The 18468-nt window shown below is 28.6% G+C and overlaps 1 protein-coding gene across 2 annotated transcripts; it reads right to left on the reverse strand.

Annotated features, from left to right (window-relative positions):
- Positions 1-174: 174 nt before the first annotated feature.
- LOC148229526 (nose resistant to fluoxetine protein 6-like) lies at positions 175-13251 on the reverse strand. Of its 2 annotated transcripts, XR_015811508.1 has the most exons (13): positions 12838-13251; positions 6558-6736; positions 6315-6499; positions 5959-6250; positions 3668-3831; positions 3432-3600; positions 3172-3365; positions 1131-1256; positions 852-1057; positions 646-788; positions 467-578; positions 298-393; positions 175-218 (listed from the first exon to the last, which is right to left on the reverse strand). XR_015811508.1 is itself a non-coding variant. In XM_088198790.1 (12 exons), exons 1-12 carry the CDS (start codon positions 13226-13228, stop codon positions 365-367), a joined length of 2190 nt encoding a protein of 729 aa, XP_088054916.1. In that variant the 5' UTR covers positions 13229-13251; the 3' UTR covers positions 251-364. The 2 variants fall into 2 exon arrangements, 1 of the variants encoding a protein (XP_088054916.1); XM_088198790.1 differs by lacking the exon at positions 175-218 and having other exon boundaries at positions 251-393.
- Positions 13252-18468: the final 5217 nt, after the last annotated feature.

An 18468-nucleotide genomic window follows, 5' to 3' on the forward strand; every position in this document is an offset into this window, starting at 1 on the left:
AGCCTGTTGTGCAGCACTGCTGATAATGCTTTGTAAAGTGTATTAAGTAGAATAACCCTATGTTAATTTCACATTTCATTTTGTCACTTTTTTGGGTATTAGAATTCTTATCCCAGTTTTTCATTCTTAACGCAATATTTCTTCATTGCACCAAACTTAGCTCTTGTCTTCCTATTTTGATTAATTCAGTTTTAATTGTCTGTTATATGCTATTGAAACTGAAAAAAATAGTAATAATAAATTCGAAACATTGACTATTTATATTATAACTTTTATTTTATACTTGTTAATATCTACATTATAAAAGTATCAGGTACATTGGCGTCGATGTTCCACGATCGACATAATTGACGTATTTTATTCGTTATGACTTATTCTCTGACCCTCGCATTCCTATTAAAATAAAAATGAAAATATTAAATAATCGTTTAAATACAATTGACATCAATATTTGCGATATATTTACCAAACGAGTTCAATAGTATCTTCTCAATTCTATGAATAGGAGATTCAAACATAAGGCAGACTAACAAAGCTCCAACAAACGTTTGAGCAACATGCGATAATGTTATTACCGTCTAAAACAATGAAACTATTATTAAATAATGATTACGAATGATTAAATATATAGATTAATATAAGCACCAAATTATAAATGTTCATATGAATCGAATTCCTCAATGTTCCTAAACTATGGAGCTCCACTAATCCGTTGACTAAATAGGCACAGTAAGTTAATCGGCTCAGTGGTATTAGAGGTTTCCACGTGAATACTTCATTCACAAAACCTAAAAAAATATTATACATATTAAATATTATTTTTATGTGTTATTAATCTCCTACCATTTTACCTCCATTATCAGTGGCGCATGCTATCAACAGCCAACCGTTTGCTATCGCCCACGCCACATGATGTAAAGAGTTGTAAAAAGCAGCATCCAGTGGATTATATATGTAGGTCGGTTGAAAGAAAACTGTTACTGTAAATATGGAACTGGTCATACCGATCACGCATGTAATCCAACCAAAGACCTTGACGGTTAAAGGCATTTTGTATCTGTAACATAGATCAACATTAACATTACTATAGTGGAAATATGTGGAAGTGTGATTCTAAAAAAAAAACATACCCAGAAGTCTGAATTCTGTACAATATGTATCCGAAGCTCAATCCAGCGAAATATGTACATGCTCTCATGTGAGTTTTCATGTATGCTTCTTTGAAATAGAAGTTTACAGATACGTCGATTACCTCTCTGAAAAAAAAAATTTTGGTATAATTAAAAAATATACAGAGTTCATTGAAATAGTTATAATAAAACAAGTAATTAAATACCGTTCATTTATGTATTCAAATGATTTATTATAAGTATATTTTATTATATTTATAATTGGTACAAAATGTTCGTAGTAAATAACATATGTGTTGTGTTTTTTTGCTTAGTGTTTTGGGCTCCTATGCTAGACATTAGACTTATGTATTATTTTTTGTACGAGTTGTTGAAACACAGCGGCGCAGATCACGAGAAATATAATTTTTGGATTTGACGAGGGTACTGTTAGTCAAAGAAGTGTAAGAAATTTCGTATTGGCGATATAAATTTTGTAAATAATCCTCCACTTACTGTACCTAAATACATATTGAGAAACATATTTTAAGCTAATTCTCGGATTTTTGCAACTGTTTTACGACATCTAAATGCCATGGGAAAGGTGAAAAAAATAAGCATACAAGTATCGCACGAGCTCACCGAAAGGCTAAAATAGCACGTTTTAAAGTCTGTTCTTCATTACTTCCCAGAGACAACATGAAAACATTACCTGCGATGAAAAATGGATTCTCTGCGAAAACCTTAAGAGATCAGAAGTAAATATGATCTAAAACTGAGGTTTAACTCGAAAAAAATATGGTAGCAGTTGCTAGTACTCCGTGGGAAGCATTTATAATCTGTCTTTTTATATTTTCGCCAGTTTCAATATATATCTACTGGTGAAAATGTATTTGGACTTTACTAGTGAAAATATAACTTCACTAAAAAATACACATTCACTGTGATATTTTTACATCCCATGTAAATAAATAATGAAGTATGTAAACACCTTCCATATTAATAATATTTTCACTGGTAAAAATATATATCTACCGGTGAAAATGTATCCCGATATGATTTCACTGAAATGACATATTAAAAAAATATTTTTGGGAAAGATTAGAGACTGTTTTTATTATTTTTTTAAGGGTTAATCCGAGAATTTCTGCTTTAGAATCATAGACATAATTTCCGCTTTTTTAGGGGGGAGCAAAAGTTGGCCTGTCACAAGTTATTTTTATTATTATTTCGATTTCATTAAGTTTTATAGTATTTCTTTAAATGACATGCATTTTTCTGGCTAAATTCAAGGAAGGGCAAATGTTTTAAAAAATCGATATGGTACAACCTAATAAATAACAAACAAATTATTAAAATTTCATTTTTATCATAGGTTCATTGTGTCACTAATATACTCTCGTGTTGTACAATCAGCATATGATAATTTTAATTGTTTATTTGGATGCCGATAGATAAGGCTATGTATAATCTATGTAATTGACAGTATAAATATATTCAGATAAAATAAAAATTTGTGCATTCATTTTTTGCTTCATTTCAAATAGTAGTTCATTCTGAGCTTCACGCTAAATTATCGTGTGAAATATAATAAAAACGATAAAAAGGAAAACTGTAGTGTGAAAATAGATAATAATCGAAGATGCCCGTGTCTCGTTACTTTTGGGTATGTACATAGGAGCTATAATACCGGTTAATATATTGTTTATTCAATACCTAACTGATAACAGTTTATGATCCAAATGTAAAACAAGTTGATTGAATCAAAAAATGAGATTATTCTGAATACAGCTAAAGAATTATGAAATAAAAAATGTATTAATATTAATTACCAAACATTTTGCAATTCATGCTTGTAAAAGGAATATAAATCATCAGCTTTCATAACCTAGAAATTATATTTTAATATAAAAAGTAATATATATATAATAATATTAGCTACGAAATAAAGCTGACACATAGCGTAGGCTCTGTCGCAATTCGTTTTGATGTGTTACCGGAAAATATAAACCTAAAAACCCACACATTATTGCATAACAAAGAAATGTATAATAGTACTTACTTCGAGAATGGCATCAACGTGGGATCGAGTTCATTAACATACGTTACAACGAACGGTATAAGCATTGATACGAGAGTTGTTGTCAGTAGCAAAAATTCGCCAAAACGACGCCACTTCCACAACGGATATATGATAGCCGGTGCCAAGAAGAACAGTTGCGTATCAACGGATAGATACCACGACTGGAACATACACTGAAACACAGATCTATCATAAACTAACAATAATTAAAATAATACAAGTGCATCGCCAATACTTACCAATTTGTCCGTTTGAACATAGTTATTAATGTAGAGTATATTGACCCACCACGATTCTTGACACCTCTGCTGTTCCAAAGCCATTCTAGAGTCCCACAGTGGACCTTGATCAATCTTGGTCAGCAAAGTTGCATAGAATGCAATCACGATTATGTAAGATGACGTAACTCTAAGAAAAAATGATCAATACTGTTTAGTTTACATATAATAAATAATATAAAAACGAGATGATCTACCTTATGTAACGGAATATGTAGATAGGCAAAACGTTCAGTTTTCCTTTCCGCTTGTCTAGTTCAGATAGTAAAAGGCGACATAAGAGAAAAGCACTGATAAAGAGGAAAGTGTCTACAAGCAGTGGATTGCTAAGGAATATCGCATTTTCCACTCTAGTTAACATCTGTAAATTAAAGTAAATACGATTTTGTAGTTGATTATATTAAAATTATACTTATAATAAAAATGTCAGGTTTAGTTATAAGCTATGTTATTCTAAGGTAATACATTTTTAATATTATTGTTATAAGGAATATATATTTAAAGATATATTTTCACTAGCGATTCAGTGAAATCATATCCAATACGCTTTTACCGTAGATATTTATTTATACTAGCGAAAATATAATTTAACTGATAAGCGTTAGTAAACTTATATGCTGCTCTAAACTGACGGTAAAACTCAATTTAACATTTGCGAAACATATTTTTGCTGTTAAGACCGAAAACCGAACATAAACGAATTAACCAATACCAACTTGACCAAATGAAAGTTCCAAAACTAAATATAGTTTTTGAACTTTTATTAGATTTAATTTATTTAAATGTGAAATTTGATCCAATGAATGTTCTAAAACAATAATTAATTTGTTTTTGTTAATTTATTTAGGTTAGGTTTCGGTTTGAACAGAAAATTGCAAATTGTAAATTGTGTTTCAAACCATTATTGCAAGGCGACTATATAATAAATATACATTAAACATTGATAAAGTAAATCTATCACACAAAATGTACTTTATAAAAAATATCTACAGCTGTTTTACAGATTTTATTATCACAACAGTAGTATTAACAATAATTTTTAAATCTAACATTGAGAATTTTTGTCGTGTTTTTTATAACAAAAATTGAAAAATTCATTATTATAATTTTTATTCAATTAATCACATTTAAATCAGTTAAAAATATCCTATGTATAGAAATATTTTATAAACAAGTGTTTTTTGAGTATTTTGTCGATATAAAGGTGTTGTAAAAGACAGATTTTAAGAATAAAATTGAGACAAAAAAAACCCAAACATTACTGTAAAAACTATGAATTTAAATCAAGTGATCTTGTATTAAAAAAAATTCTAAAACTGATTTGTAAAAATAAAATTTTGATAATATTTTTTTTTACAAGGCGTCATTTTAAATGTGATATTTCCACTGATTAAAAGTTATAACAAAAATATGAATATAGATACATTGCTACACATCTTTACAACTTCATAAAAATGCAGTTACACATCTCACAGTATATTTTAACACTAATATAATAAAAAAATCGTCTTAACCCTTTCACCATATTTTTGCGTGCCATTTCGAAATTCGTTAATATGTGGGGGGCACCAATTCATGCCATATTAAAAAAAAATATTTTGGTTCAATAAATTCAAGTGAGTTACAGCCTCAAATTATACTAAATAATCATATAATTAAGCTTAAAGGGCACCTTTAGGTGCCCAATGATTACTGGAGATTTTCTTAATGACACATTAAGAAGATATCCTCGGTGAAAATTATTTCTATCCGGCCTTAATGATATGTATATTTTAGTCCTTGAGGGATAAAAAACTATACTTTTTTTATTACTAAGACTATATTATATATTAAAATATAGAGTAAAATCAATTAATAAATAAATCAGATAAGTCACAAACTAAGAGAATTTTTTTTTATTTATTATAGTTATAAGTAACAATAATATTGATATTGAAATAAAACCAATCGATAAATTTTAGTAAAGCACGAGAGAGTCTTGAATATATAAAAAGTAATTATTTTAACAAATATTCTATTTTTAGTTTTATTATGTAAATATCTTAGTAAATGGTAAAACTTAAGCACTTAAAATTCATTGTAGGATTTTTTCTTTGATATGCATTTTTTAAATGTCAATTATTTTATATATATTTATCTTTCGAATATATCTAGTATATATGTACATATGTATTTGAAGATCAATATACTTTTATTATTCAATCCGTTTAGCTTTGGTTACTGCACTTCCAAATTTAGCATTATATTTGTAAACACATTTAACATAGGCAATAGTGCAAAACTATGAATAGGTAATTAAATACAAAAAAAATCACGTAATCAAAATACACTTTACTCTTTTGAGTAAAAAATGCATTACAAGAAAACCTTCAAATTATATATAAAAATATTTATTTAATGCGTCATAAGAATTTACTTTTTTGCCTTTTTACATTCTTGCTTCTTAGACGAATTATTCATGAATATTTGTATGACATTTGTCACTTACCTCATCGTAAAAACCAGAGTTGAATACAGGACCGCCGATTATGAAAAGCAAAGCATGTCCAACTATGATCAAAACCATAGTAATTGTTCTTATTCCTGCTATAGCATCCAACCCCAAAGAATTGTGTTGTTTCACACTAAATATTTTATTTAGATTTCTAGCAATAGAGAAAGCCAATAAACTTGATTGCATAATTGTTTCTTTGAATTCAGAATTTCTGTATTTATAATGCACGTAAATATGATAAAACGTGCAAGTCACTAACAGGAAACTGAAGAATGCTATTAAAGACCTGAAAATATATATAATAATTTAATAAATAAATAGTAGGCATAACTCATTTTAAGCATATTTACATAAAACCAATATCTTTCTTATCGACTTTTACTTCATTTCTATGACAGTAATTATCTGGGACGGAAACATCAGCGTTATAACCAGATAGTTTCAAGAGTTTCGATAGAAATTCTTGGATTTGTTCAGCAGAGCAAGCATCAGGAGCACAGATTGCCCAATGGATGTCTTCTCTAGGACCAAATCTCTGAAAAAATATTGATGTTTTAATGATTTTAATGATATTAATAGATTATTATATATACATCACGATTGCTTTTCCCCATCGGTTTTTTGAGCTTATAGATGATATTTGCAAGACAATATTGTGCATTAATATTTTGTTTTATGTCACTTTTAACGCTGAGGCATTCGTCGAAATTTCCCAATTGGAACTTGTCTCCCCAGAGCAATCCTGTTGCTGATTTTGCTGAAGCATCGTACACTTAAACAAATATAAAATAATAGGTATTGTAAATATATAGCAAAGTTTGGCTTTTACTCTCATAATATCCTTTTAAAATTACAAAAATATTTTAAAAAATATTCTGAATGATAAATTAAAATTCATATTGTAATAAACATTTCCTTTTATACTTTATATCTAATATTAGTATTTTTATATTATATTCTGTACACGTGTAAAAAATAAAAAGTGACATAATAGTAATATAGTCATTAGTACATTGGAAGCTTAAAATAGTATTCTTTTGAATTACTTGTTGATAATACATTATGCCTTTGACGTAGGCAATTCATAGACTATTCAAATATACTCTTGCCGTGTATTGAAAGCTCTAGATGAAGATAACACGTATTTGATTTCCTTAAATATGGAAAAAATATTTTTTTTTTAAACATATCTATGGTCTCTTTTGCTATTATCTAAAATGTTCATTACACTTACTATTAAATTTAATTGATATTTTATCAATAAATCATACTCTGTGTGACGTCATTCGATACTAATGATATATATGATTTACATTATGATATTACAGGTACAAAACAATAAGTGTATAAATCGGTAAAAATTGATATATTTTTGACATTGTTCGGAACTAGTCATAAATCGCATAACTCAACGTAATGGTAGTTTATTCATTTTAAATTAAAAATATATTTAAATATTTAAGTTATGTCTCTCTATAATTACCCTCTATGACCACCGTGTATAATTAGTGCTTTAATCCTTTCAACGCCAAGCGCATCATATCATGCGCAAGTAAATCTACCGTCTAACGCCATATATATAATTATAAAGTCACGCCTTAATTTTAGTCGTTTGTATTTTGCGCGCGATTTCGATCGTGCTACTTTAGACCACTTTTAGGGTTAGCACAAACGCATTGCGGAAATTCCTTTTTTTATACTTTAATTTATGATTTGAAATTAAATTATGTCATCAATATTTCAATGATAATTGTGATTTGTAAATACTTGTGAATATATTTATACGTTATTTCGACTGTTTTAATATTGTCAACTGTTTTTGTGATTGGTTTTTATTGTTTGTAATAATTAAATAATAATAAAAAAATTACTATTAAATACTTATTAATAAATATAAATAAGATATAATTACAAAAATATCAATAATAACTCTTAGTAAATATTAAATAATAATAATAATAACAAAAACGATTCCTTGTCGTAGAATCATTTTATTTTACTTGTTCTATTATTTTATAATTTATTTGTAATATGTTTATTTATTTACATTAAATTAATACCATCGTGACCTAACAGGTTACCCCAATGCGTCACGATGGTCGAAAAGTTTATTATTTATTGTATATATATGTGTGTGTGTGTAATATATATTACATATTCCGCCTGGAGTGTAGATATGTTGCACTCTTGCCGGTCCCATGCCCGGATAAAGGAGGAGGGTTTCTATCGTGGAGCAAACCAACCAACGTGAATAAATCCAAATAATTACGAAAAAATCACAAAGAAATAATAAATCCGCCCCGATTCATAATGACCTAGACCAGAGTTTCCCAAAGTGGTATATATCGACCCCCAGGGGTCTATGATAATGCAAGGGGTCTACGTCAGCGAAAAAAAATTTGAGGGTCCATGAAATAAAAATGGGGGTCCACTGAAGTGGATCTCAACAACCACTGATAGTAACTATCTACTTACATTATAATCTTATAAAATAAAGACATATACATTATTTATAAAAGTACCTATGAAGTAAAAACATTATTATATATGTTTATAAAATTGTGTAAGTTGTAGGATGTAGGCATTCGCTTTGTGGTCGCAATACATTTTGAACTTGTAAAAACCTGCACATAATGATATACTACCGTGATTCTCAAAGTGGTCTATATCGACCCCTAGGGGTCGACGACGACCTGCAAGGGGTCCATGTCAGTGAAAAATAAAATTGGAGATCCATGTTATGTAAATGTGGGTGACTTTATTTTTGGCTTTCAATGAATGGAATAATCCACATACACATATAGTAGAAATCTTTCAAAGTGAGTAGCACGATACCAGCTGTCAAAAACAGATTTGAAGTTGATGAATTTGCAAAAAATCAATATCAAGCAAGCAGGGGGTCTACCCAATACCGAAAAACATGGCGAGTGGTCTACGAGACAAAAAAGTTTAGGGACCTCTGACCTAGACGATCGAAATCTAGATATACGACTGAACTTCAATTTTGGAACCTGGAATACGCAATATTACAACCAGGAAAAATGCAAGCAATAGCGGAAGAAATACTAAAGCTCAAAATATATCTAGAAGCCCTACAAGAAATTAGGTGAAAAGGCCAAAACCGATCACCGGTTGTAGCACCGTGGAAGAAGAAGAAGAATATGTATATATTATAAATTATACATATAATTATATATAAAGAAATATGACAACCTTCAACAACAAACAATTGGAAGCACCATTGATCAAAAACAAACGGTTTGGGTATTAGGGTTATTTTTGTGTACGATATATGTGATTTTGTATGCATCTAAGAAATGTTGTCGATTTGTAAATTTTTATAACAGGATGTAGGTCAGACGACGAAAAAATGCGTTGCAGATTTATGTATTAAAATTGTCTCAGTGTGAGCATGACCCTGTTTGTCGTTCGCTTGTATAGTGTGGCGCGCGTGCGTGTGTGTGTAGGTGTGAGCACGCGGGCCACCACGCGGGCCGGCCAATTGATTTAAGTGCATAAGTTTTCTTTACTTCATATTACCAACAATACGACAAAAAATGTTTGTTTATTGATATAATTAGAATGTTTAAATCATGTTAATCATACATATATAATTTTAAAATATAAAAATTGAGTATTTTGGCTGTAATGATGTGTTAAAGAGAGTAAGTAGCTAAAAAATTATATCGCTAAAAACGCATGGCGTACAGCGAGTAATTAAGAATTTACTGGTTGGCGGTCTAAGGGTTAATTATACTTTTTATGAATTAGCGATTAAATGTAATTATTTCAAGCGTAAATTACTACTTTATATAAGCACACGCAGTGAATTATTAATAATATGATATATAATGTAAATATTACGCATTCATAACATTTTTTATCGTATTATCTATCACACTTTCCCAAAAGTAAAATGTCATAATACGCTTTACCACGTGTGCGATAGATTAGGTAGATGTTACGCCTATTTAGGAAACGATCATAAAACTAGTATCGAGTTTGTTGCAATAGCCCAAACGATTTCATTATTACGCATATGTTTATTTGATATAAATAAAAGGTAAATCGTTACCAAATTTGTTACCTTACGTAACGTACCACTTCGATTAAACATTCATCTCGCATAAGATGCGTGTGAACAGCAAAACGTATTCGGACGATTGCTACATTTCTATACTGTTTTTGGATCGAATAAGGACAATCTTTGATGGATATTTAACTTTAGTTTGACCTTAATTTGCATAGTACATTAACGCAGCTTTACTCATTATTAAACATCAGACCTTTTACTTTCTATTTAAACCGTTTATCTACTTCTAGAATATTAGGCATGTTAATTTTATAAGTTTATATTATTTAATGCAAATTAAAAACAAATATAATTTAAGGCGAGTGTTTGGTTTCATGGCGCCACTGGTTGTCAGCTCGAGTGTCTACTATTTTGTTTTGTAAAAATTAGATTGAGTGCATATAATTAGTTTCATTTGCAGGCATTCGTCACACATAGAAACAAATGGATTTTATTATACTATTTGTATATATGCAACAACTTTTTTCAATATTTATAAAAATAGAAACAAATAAACTTTAAATAGGCTTTACATTTTATTATTTTTTCTAAACTAATTAGGTATGTCAATTAACGGTATTTCCACTTTTTCATTATTATCCTTTTAAAACGTATTTATAAGATAATATATGCGTATGTAAATTTGTGTAAAGTAAATAAACGTCTAAGCCAATACAAATATTAATATAAATAGTGCAAATATAGAATCGCTTCATGTGCGTATGTATGTATGTACATATATATATAATAAATGTGTATTTAAATAATTTAAAGTTTATTTACAAACAATGTATCAATAGACCTTTTTTATTAACATATTTTATTATAGAAAATATTAAATAAATAACGGAAGAAGTAATTTTATTTAAATATCAAAAATGCAATGATAATAAGTAGTTGTAATAGACGTTATTCTTGGATTTTATAACCAATTGCCATTGTTCATACACATATATTATTTAACGACGATATTAGGCTTGGAAAACTACTTTTTAAGAAAAAAATTAAAGTGTAAATAAATGTATTGAATGAACAAATATTGCAATAAAATATTATGCGAAATAATCATAAATGTCAATGAGGAAGAAATGGGAAGTATGAAAGACACCTTTAGAGTCAAGGAAGAATCATAGTCATATTTAATTTAATAGTGTTATTGTTTAACTAAAATATTCAGGAAAATATAGACGTTATAATAAAATATAATCCTATTTATATTTGTACTATATTCTTATTTGAAAGATCTTTTCCATGCAACCAGCAAAACGATAAATTGAGTTTTGGTCATTGAATTAACTAATATAATATATACAATTTATTATTTATTTGACGCTAGACTATTATATACATAAAAATCTGACTTTAAGACAATAACATAATATTTATCATTATTTTAATGATGCAATAATGTAAAGCTATAAAAGTAATAAAAGTAAATACATCTGTATTCTATTCTCTATTGTTTTATTTTGATAATTTATTTTTGTGATGAAATTATTAAAATTTATATAATATGTATCCAGGTTGTAACTAAAAGTAAACATTCTAAAAGATTGATCTTTTCAGAAATCATCGGTAGATGTATATTTATACTAGCGAAAATATTATTAAAACTAAGGCACTAGTGAAATTATATGCTGCTCTAAACTGCCGTTGACTTAAGCGAATTAACCAAGCACAACAGTTCAAAAACTAATTAGATTTATTCGACTTTCCTTAGATTAATTCGTTTAGGTTGAGTTTGGCTTTGTTTTAATTTATTTTTAATATTATAGTATTTTGTCGAACGATTGTATGTAACAATCATGTGGGAATAAGCGTATCAGAACATCTGTTTGTGAATAAATACAGTTTTTCTGATACTGAATAGTGAAATTGTAAATCCTTTGTTGAATATTAGTGAAAATCTAACCTCATACACATTCACTGTAGTATATGTTCAACATATAGTAAAAAGGCAAAGGTGGACGAAAGTATAGTAAATCACAATTTCATTTGGATTCACATGGGGCCGCCCCGGGCGGCACTTGCTTGGGGGCGGCATATTCGCGATGGAATCGTCTAGTGTGGTTTTTAACCCTGAATAAACTAAAATTTATGAATATCTACGAATAATTTTATGACCCTGCAAAAAAATGTATAGGGGGGCACAATTTTAAGGATTGCCCCGGGTGGCACATACCCTAGCTACGCCACTGACATGTAGTAACAATTATTATTATTATTTTTAATTTATTGTTTAAAGTGGACTCTATGGACTGCTGAAAAGCATCTAGAAAAAATATGTGTTGCCTGATTAAATGTCTAAGCTTTTTAGAAAGTATAAAGTAAAGATTAATTTCCAAACGTTGAGAAAGATGCAAAAAATGCATATATTATAATAATCTAAGAATGCTGATGATAAATAAAAATAGCTTACAAAGCCATTCATATATTATATATTGATTATAAGCTTTATTAAAGTCTCAAAGTAAATATATGGAAGCTTTTCTCAGTGTCTACTTTGTATAATAAAAAAACTATTATTAAACTAAAATTTTGTATAGAGAAACTGTGTGGGTTAAATGCGGATAATTCATTCGCAATTATTTTCAAGTTTGCCTATAAATTAAATATACTAAATATACATACATAACGGTTTACAGTACATATCAATATTCTTTAAATACCCCACTTAATATATAAATAATATATAATATCACTATTGAAAATATTATACCTTATCTATTTTTTTCGGCATTTATAAAACAATTCATCAGGTAATTTAAATATATTTATACCAACTAGAACTGAATACTCACTCTTCATAGCCCACATCTCTCCGGAAAATAGTCCTTTCATAAGCTGCAAGCTATGATTCTTGCACAGAGAACCATCCATGCTGTCTATGGCACTTTTCAGACTCAATATGTCCCCCGAAAGGGCTGCCGATATTCCATAGTAATTAGAAGCACTTTCCAGTTGTTCGTCCAAGTCGGTGAAGTTAAAAAACAGCACTTCTTCGCCATCGCCGATGTTGATCAGCGTCGATTCAGTCTTGGGCTTAGGTCTGATTTTGGATATGTGCTCCGAAGCGACCTCGTTTAGTGCCGATTGCCAATCACTGGTGCTGTTGGGCTCTTGTCCACTGACCAGCGTTACTATGAACAACAAAGACAGCGGCCACTTGGTCATGTTGCCCGAGTGCACCATTGGCGGCGACTTAACACCCGAGAATGAAGCATCGAAGTCAGGTGCTGGTACGAGTCCTTGTCGGTCCCCCCCTAGATCTTGAAGCAATTACAAGATGACTGTGTTGTGTTGTTGCACGCCGTGGTAACGGACGGAATACGAAATTCGATTTATTATAATGTGTGTAATCGGACGATTGACGCAACTCGCTGCAGAGCTGTTGAAAAATGTGAGAAAATTGATTCGGAATGGGATGTCCCTTATGACCTATATAGGTATATAATAATATTTTATAAAAATGGTTAAAATTGAGATCTAACCTGTTCATTATATCAGGAAATATCTTTGAGATACCTTCGATGCAAATATATGTATGATTTTGCATGGTATGATAGTTTAACATCATTGCTATGTGTATGATATTTACACATAGCGAATAACAAACTTTTCAAAAAATCCAGAGCATGAATAAATTACTATTTAATAATTTAATCTAAGCCAATATGTTTGACATGTATATATTTTTAAATAAAAAAAAACAACAGAAAAAAATAAAAAATCGTTTTTTTGAATGATAACGGGTTTCAGCTTTCTAATGCATTTTTGTTTTAAAATGTTTATTAAAAAACAGTACTTCGAAAAATATTGGTACTTTACTATTTTAAAATTATATCTAATTATATTTTCTTAATCACTGATTATATGCATTTTATTTTTTTTAATTGTTGTTTAGCCTTAACGTACACATTAAACCCTGATACAGAGTTCAGCTGTGCTAGACATATGGAATGTGCATATGACAATCTTTATAATATAAATCTCAAGAAAAAATGTAGCGCCTAATGAAAAACATAAATTTTCCACTGCGTAATGTAAAACACGTATTTTAAATTTATTAAAAACGTAGTTGGCCTAAAAAATCGTGCGTAATTTTTCTGAGCATGGTTATTTATTGATTTGCTTATATTGCCACAAAATTTGAAAATTCCGCTTTGCAAAGATATGTATTGGGAAATGGAAACAATATTTTTTCATATTCTCTGTCTGTTAACAAAACCAAATAATTTAAGAATAAAAAATTGATGTACTTAGCTTGAACTCTAATGATGTTTATATAAAATTTATTTCTCTCGTTATCTTACTCTTTATTAAGATTATTCGATTTTGATCTTGTATTTAAATATTCTTGAAATATGGATTTTAGAACATCGAGATCGATTTCAGGAGTAATAAAAACTTTGTTTTTATCGTTGAAGATGAATAAATCTTATCGCTTGTCATTTTATATTTTCAGAGAAAAAGTATTATAAAAATAGTTTGTATTCTATTTGATTAAACAGTGAAAATATTTATTTAACGTTTATTATTACGACAGTTGTAATAATAGACAATTTAACATTTACTATGTTTAATTGCTTATTATATTTGTGTGATTTAAGCAAATATTTATTCTTGTTCATTAATATTTAATGAAATATTTCAATAACTAATTAATAAGTAAGTTGTTTTCACAAACTTAAACAATGTCAACAGTTGCTTACTTAATTTTAAAGAAAAAAAATCAATCCTATACTTTAAAACGCAAATCTACTATATTGTACAAATTTTCTGGATAACTAAATCGTCTTACCGGATGAAAAGAATAATCAATATTTGCACATTCAGTTTATTTGCTAAAATATGTAAATTTTTTCTAATACTCTATCAAGATGTAGTAAGTAAATATTGTGTAACTAGAATAACACCCGCATTCATTTAATTGACAACGATGTAATTATACAGTACAACAAAATTGCTATAGATATGTCATAATGTGAACTACCATTTAATAGTACGCTATCAATAAAAATATGTGAATCATTGTTTAATTAGACTTATATAATTATCTATTTTTTAATATTATATTCTTCAATATTAAACGTGTGTAGGAGAAAAGTTGCATGGTATTATTAATATATAGTACGTGTCATAGTAAAATGTTCTTATTAGTCTATTGTGAAGATTTCCTTTTTCTTCTTGATATTTTTAATGTCGAAATTTTAAAGTAAATAAGTGTAATACTAATGTACCCCAAAAACGTGTTAATGATCCTACCAAAGTTTAATGATGTTATAAACCGGAATATGAATATGGAAGTACTTGAGATTTTGTGAAATGTGAATTGAATAGTTGACGTCGTTAATAAGCAAACTATGTCCGAGTCAATGATTTTTTCTTTATAAAAAAAACTCTTATTACCAGGAACTCGACACACTTCATTTGAGACGTTTGTGCGATTGTTTGCCAATATTCTCGGTTTGTTTGTTCCCAGTATATATTTATGTATAAATAAATAAGCATGCGTATCACGTATACATTTTAATTTTATAACGCGAGGTTCAAGATGATGAAAAAGTATTAAATGTTAAGTATCTGAATATGGGGAAATGTAAATGACACTAAGTGTTTTTAATTAAACTTATTCATTCACAAAAAAATACATTAAGCCAACGTGGTAGGAAAGTATAATGGTGTGTTAACTGTTAAGTTATTTTGCGTGAAAAAGCAATTTTACATTTTCTTGTTGTAGAAACCATACTTTAAATCTTGTCCCGTTTGTACATGAAATCCTGCTTTTAAAACATTTTTATTACATCAAATAAAACTTATCATTGTATCTTGTAAAAATTAAAGTGCATAGCTTCCCTGTATATATAAAAAGATGAAATTGTAAACATAAAAGTCAATTATTGATGATTGTAAAAATCCCAACCAGTGGCGTAGCTAGGGTATGTGCCGCCCAGGGCGATCCATAAAATTGCGCCCCCCCCCCATATACATTTTTCGCAAGGTCATAAAATCAGCTTTTCTTAAAATAATAAATTGGTAATTATTAAGATCTTGTTATTCGTGGATTTATAAATGTTTTAGTGCATTCAGGGTTAAAAACCACACTAGACGATCCCATCGCGAATATGCTACCCCCAAGCAAGTGCCGCCCGGGGCGGTCCGCCCCCTCCGCCCCACCATAGCTACGCCACTGATCCCAACCAATTATTACTATTGAAGAATATTTTTAATTAAAAGTTTTTGACAAAAATATCAATTTAATAATAAATTTACTTCAATGCAATTCTTTAATTTGCAATTTTTTTCAGTTTTATCGAAAATTAATGATATGAATCAAGAAAATATAGTTTTAAGACAAAATTATTGTAGAGAAATATGAAAATGAAATAAATGATGAAAATGTAGAAGAACCAATACTGCTGAAGCATATCTACAAATTTAATTTAAAACTAAGAATGAAAACAGCAGAATGACTCAAAAAAATGTCGATATGTGCTTTCTAAAGATATTACCGAACAGAGTAATTGTGCTTTTATTTTTTAACTTTGACTCTGAGTGTATGTGAAAGGTCATTTAGTGTTCTAAAAATAATTTTGACCTTTCTAGGATTGCCAATGAGTTAGGAGCGACTAAATAAACTAGCAACATTTAATATTAATTAACAGATACCACGTATTTAGACTATTATGAAATGATAACCAAATTTCCTAATGGAAAAAACCGCAGAGCTTCTGTAAAATAATTACATGTTATAATCGAATAAATATTTAATATCACTGATTTTATTGTCTCATCCAATTTTGCAGGGCCTTTAAAATATTAGTTGGGCCGGGCCTCGCATCTTTTCTGAAGATATATTTAATTTGGTTTTCCTAGATTTACCTAATTTCGTGAATGAATATTTTTTAATTATGTAACAACTACAAAAAATATTATATCTTTCACCTAATACATACTCTATTATTTCCACAAATAGCAAAAACTTTATCCACCACATAACTTAAAAAGGAAGCATATAATGCAAATATATAGGTTTATAAATATGTTTAACATACGTAATAAAATCCATATGTATAATTAAAACAATTTACCATTCTGATGTATATACATATTTTGTAATTATCGTTTTGTGCTGTATTTATAAATTCTTATTTATCATCTGTGATTAATCTATAATTGTTTTTATATCAAGCAATAATTATACTCATATTTATTATTTAGACATTATGGTAAAATTGAGTGTAAATAATAATTAGAAAAACATTTATATTTAAGTAATATATCAATTATAGTACACCTATTAACTAATTGTTATGACATCATATTAAAGTCTTCGGTGTGATTTCTCAATAATTAAAACTATTCGTATCTATAGTCATTTACGTATTAATTTGTTATTATCATACGATCGAAATTGATGGTATTGAATATACGGAAGAGTTTAGTTAAGTGACATTGAATACATTTTCTTTCACAATATACTGACACATTACTTATCTACTTATAATTTTATTATTTACGTGCTTACGTTGCATAATTTTCTTTAAGCTTAAATATTTATTGTACATACATAAAATTATTCGAAATACCTACGCGTTTATTTGTAAAACTAACCGGTTTGTGAGTGTGAATCAATTAGCCATGACCGTGCACTTATTATCTTTGTGCAATTAAGAAAATAATTGCGTATTTTTTCACGATTACTAAGATTGAACTAATTTTTATCTAAATATATTACAAAGCCCAAACATACAAATAAATATATGTAAATAAGCATGAGGTGTCTACTATTTCATCGCGTTCCTATTGCTCTCATTATTAAATGGCTTGATATTTGCATTTTAATATTTGTTTGCTCAGAGTGTTTGAAATAATATGCAGCTGCAATGCACTTTTATATAATTAGCACAATATTTTATTATATGAAAATAGCATTGTGTATCACCAGCTTAAGGTACGTTCCACACAACCTATAGCAGTGACATCAGAAATGCGTGCAACGATATCTAATCAAGGCACGAAAAATAATCCCCATAGTATAATATCAAGATGACTTGAAAGTGAGGGTCTTTCTTAAAGCATGTTTTCAGCTAAACGTAATGTGAAAATTTTAAATTAACTCTTACAGATAAGTACTACTAATATAAAAAGCAATTATTTATATGATGAAATTAATTAATTTAATTTCATAGATATCTGAAGATAAAAGCACTCCAATAGTTTTTTTTTTAAATATGAACTAATTACAAAACGTCTTGCTTAACTGTGGAGAGTATTGAGAAATTTATTAACTATTCCAATAACAGTTGCTTCATGTTAATGTAGTTTAAGCAAACTCAAACTTATTAGGATTAATCTTTATCAAATGAACGCAATAGAAATTTTATCAATAGAAAATGATACAGCTCAAAAACTAGACGTATCGGAGATTA

The sequence above is a fragment of the Plectrocnemia conspersa genome, unplaced genomic scaffold, assembly GCF_051122295.1.
Source record: "Plectrocnemia conspersa isolate PC_06_02 unplaced genomic scaffold, ASM5112229v1 ptg000011l, whole genome shotgun sequence".
NCBI classification, from domain to species: domain Eukaryota; kingdom Metazoa; phylum Arthropoda; class Insecta; order Trichoptera; family Polycentropodidae; genus Plectrocnemia; species Plectrocnemia conspersa.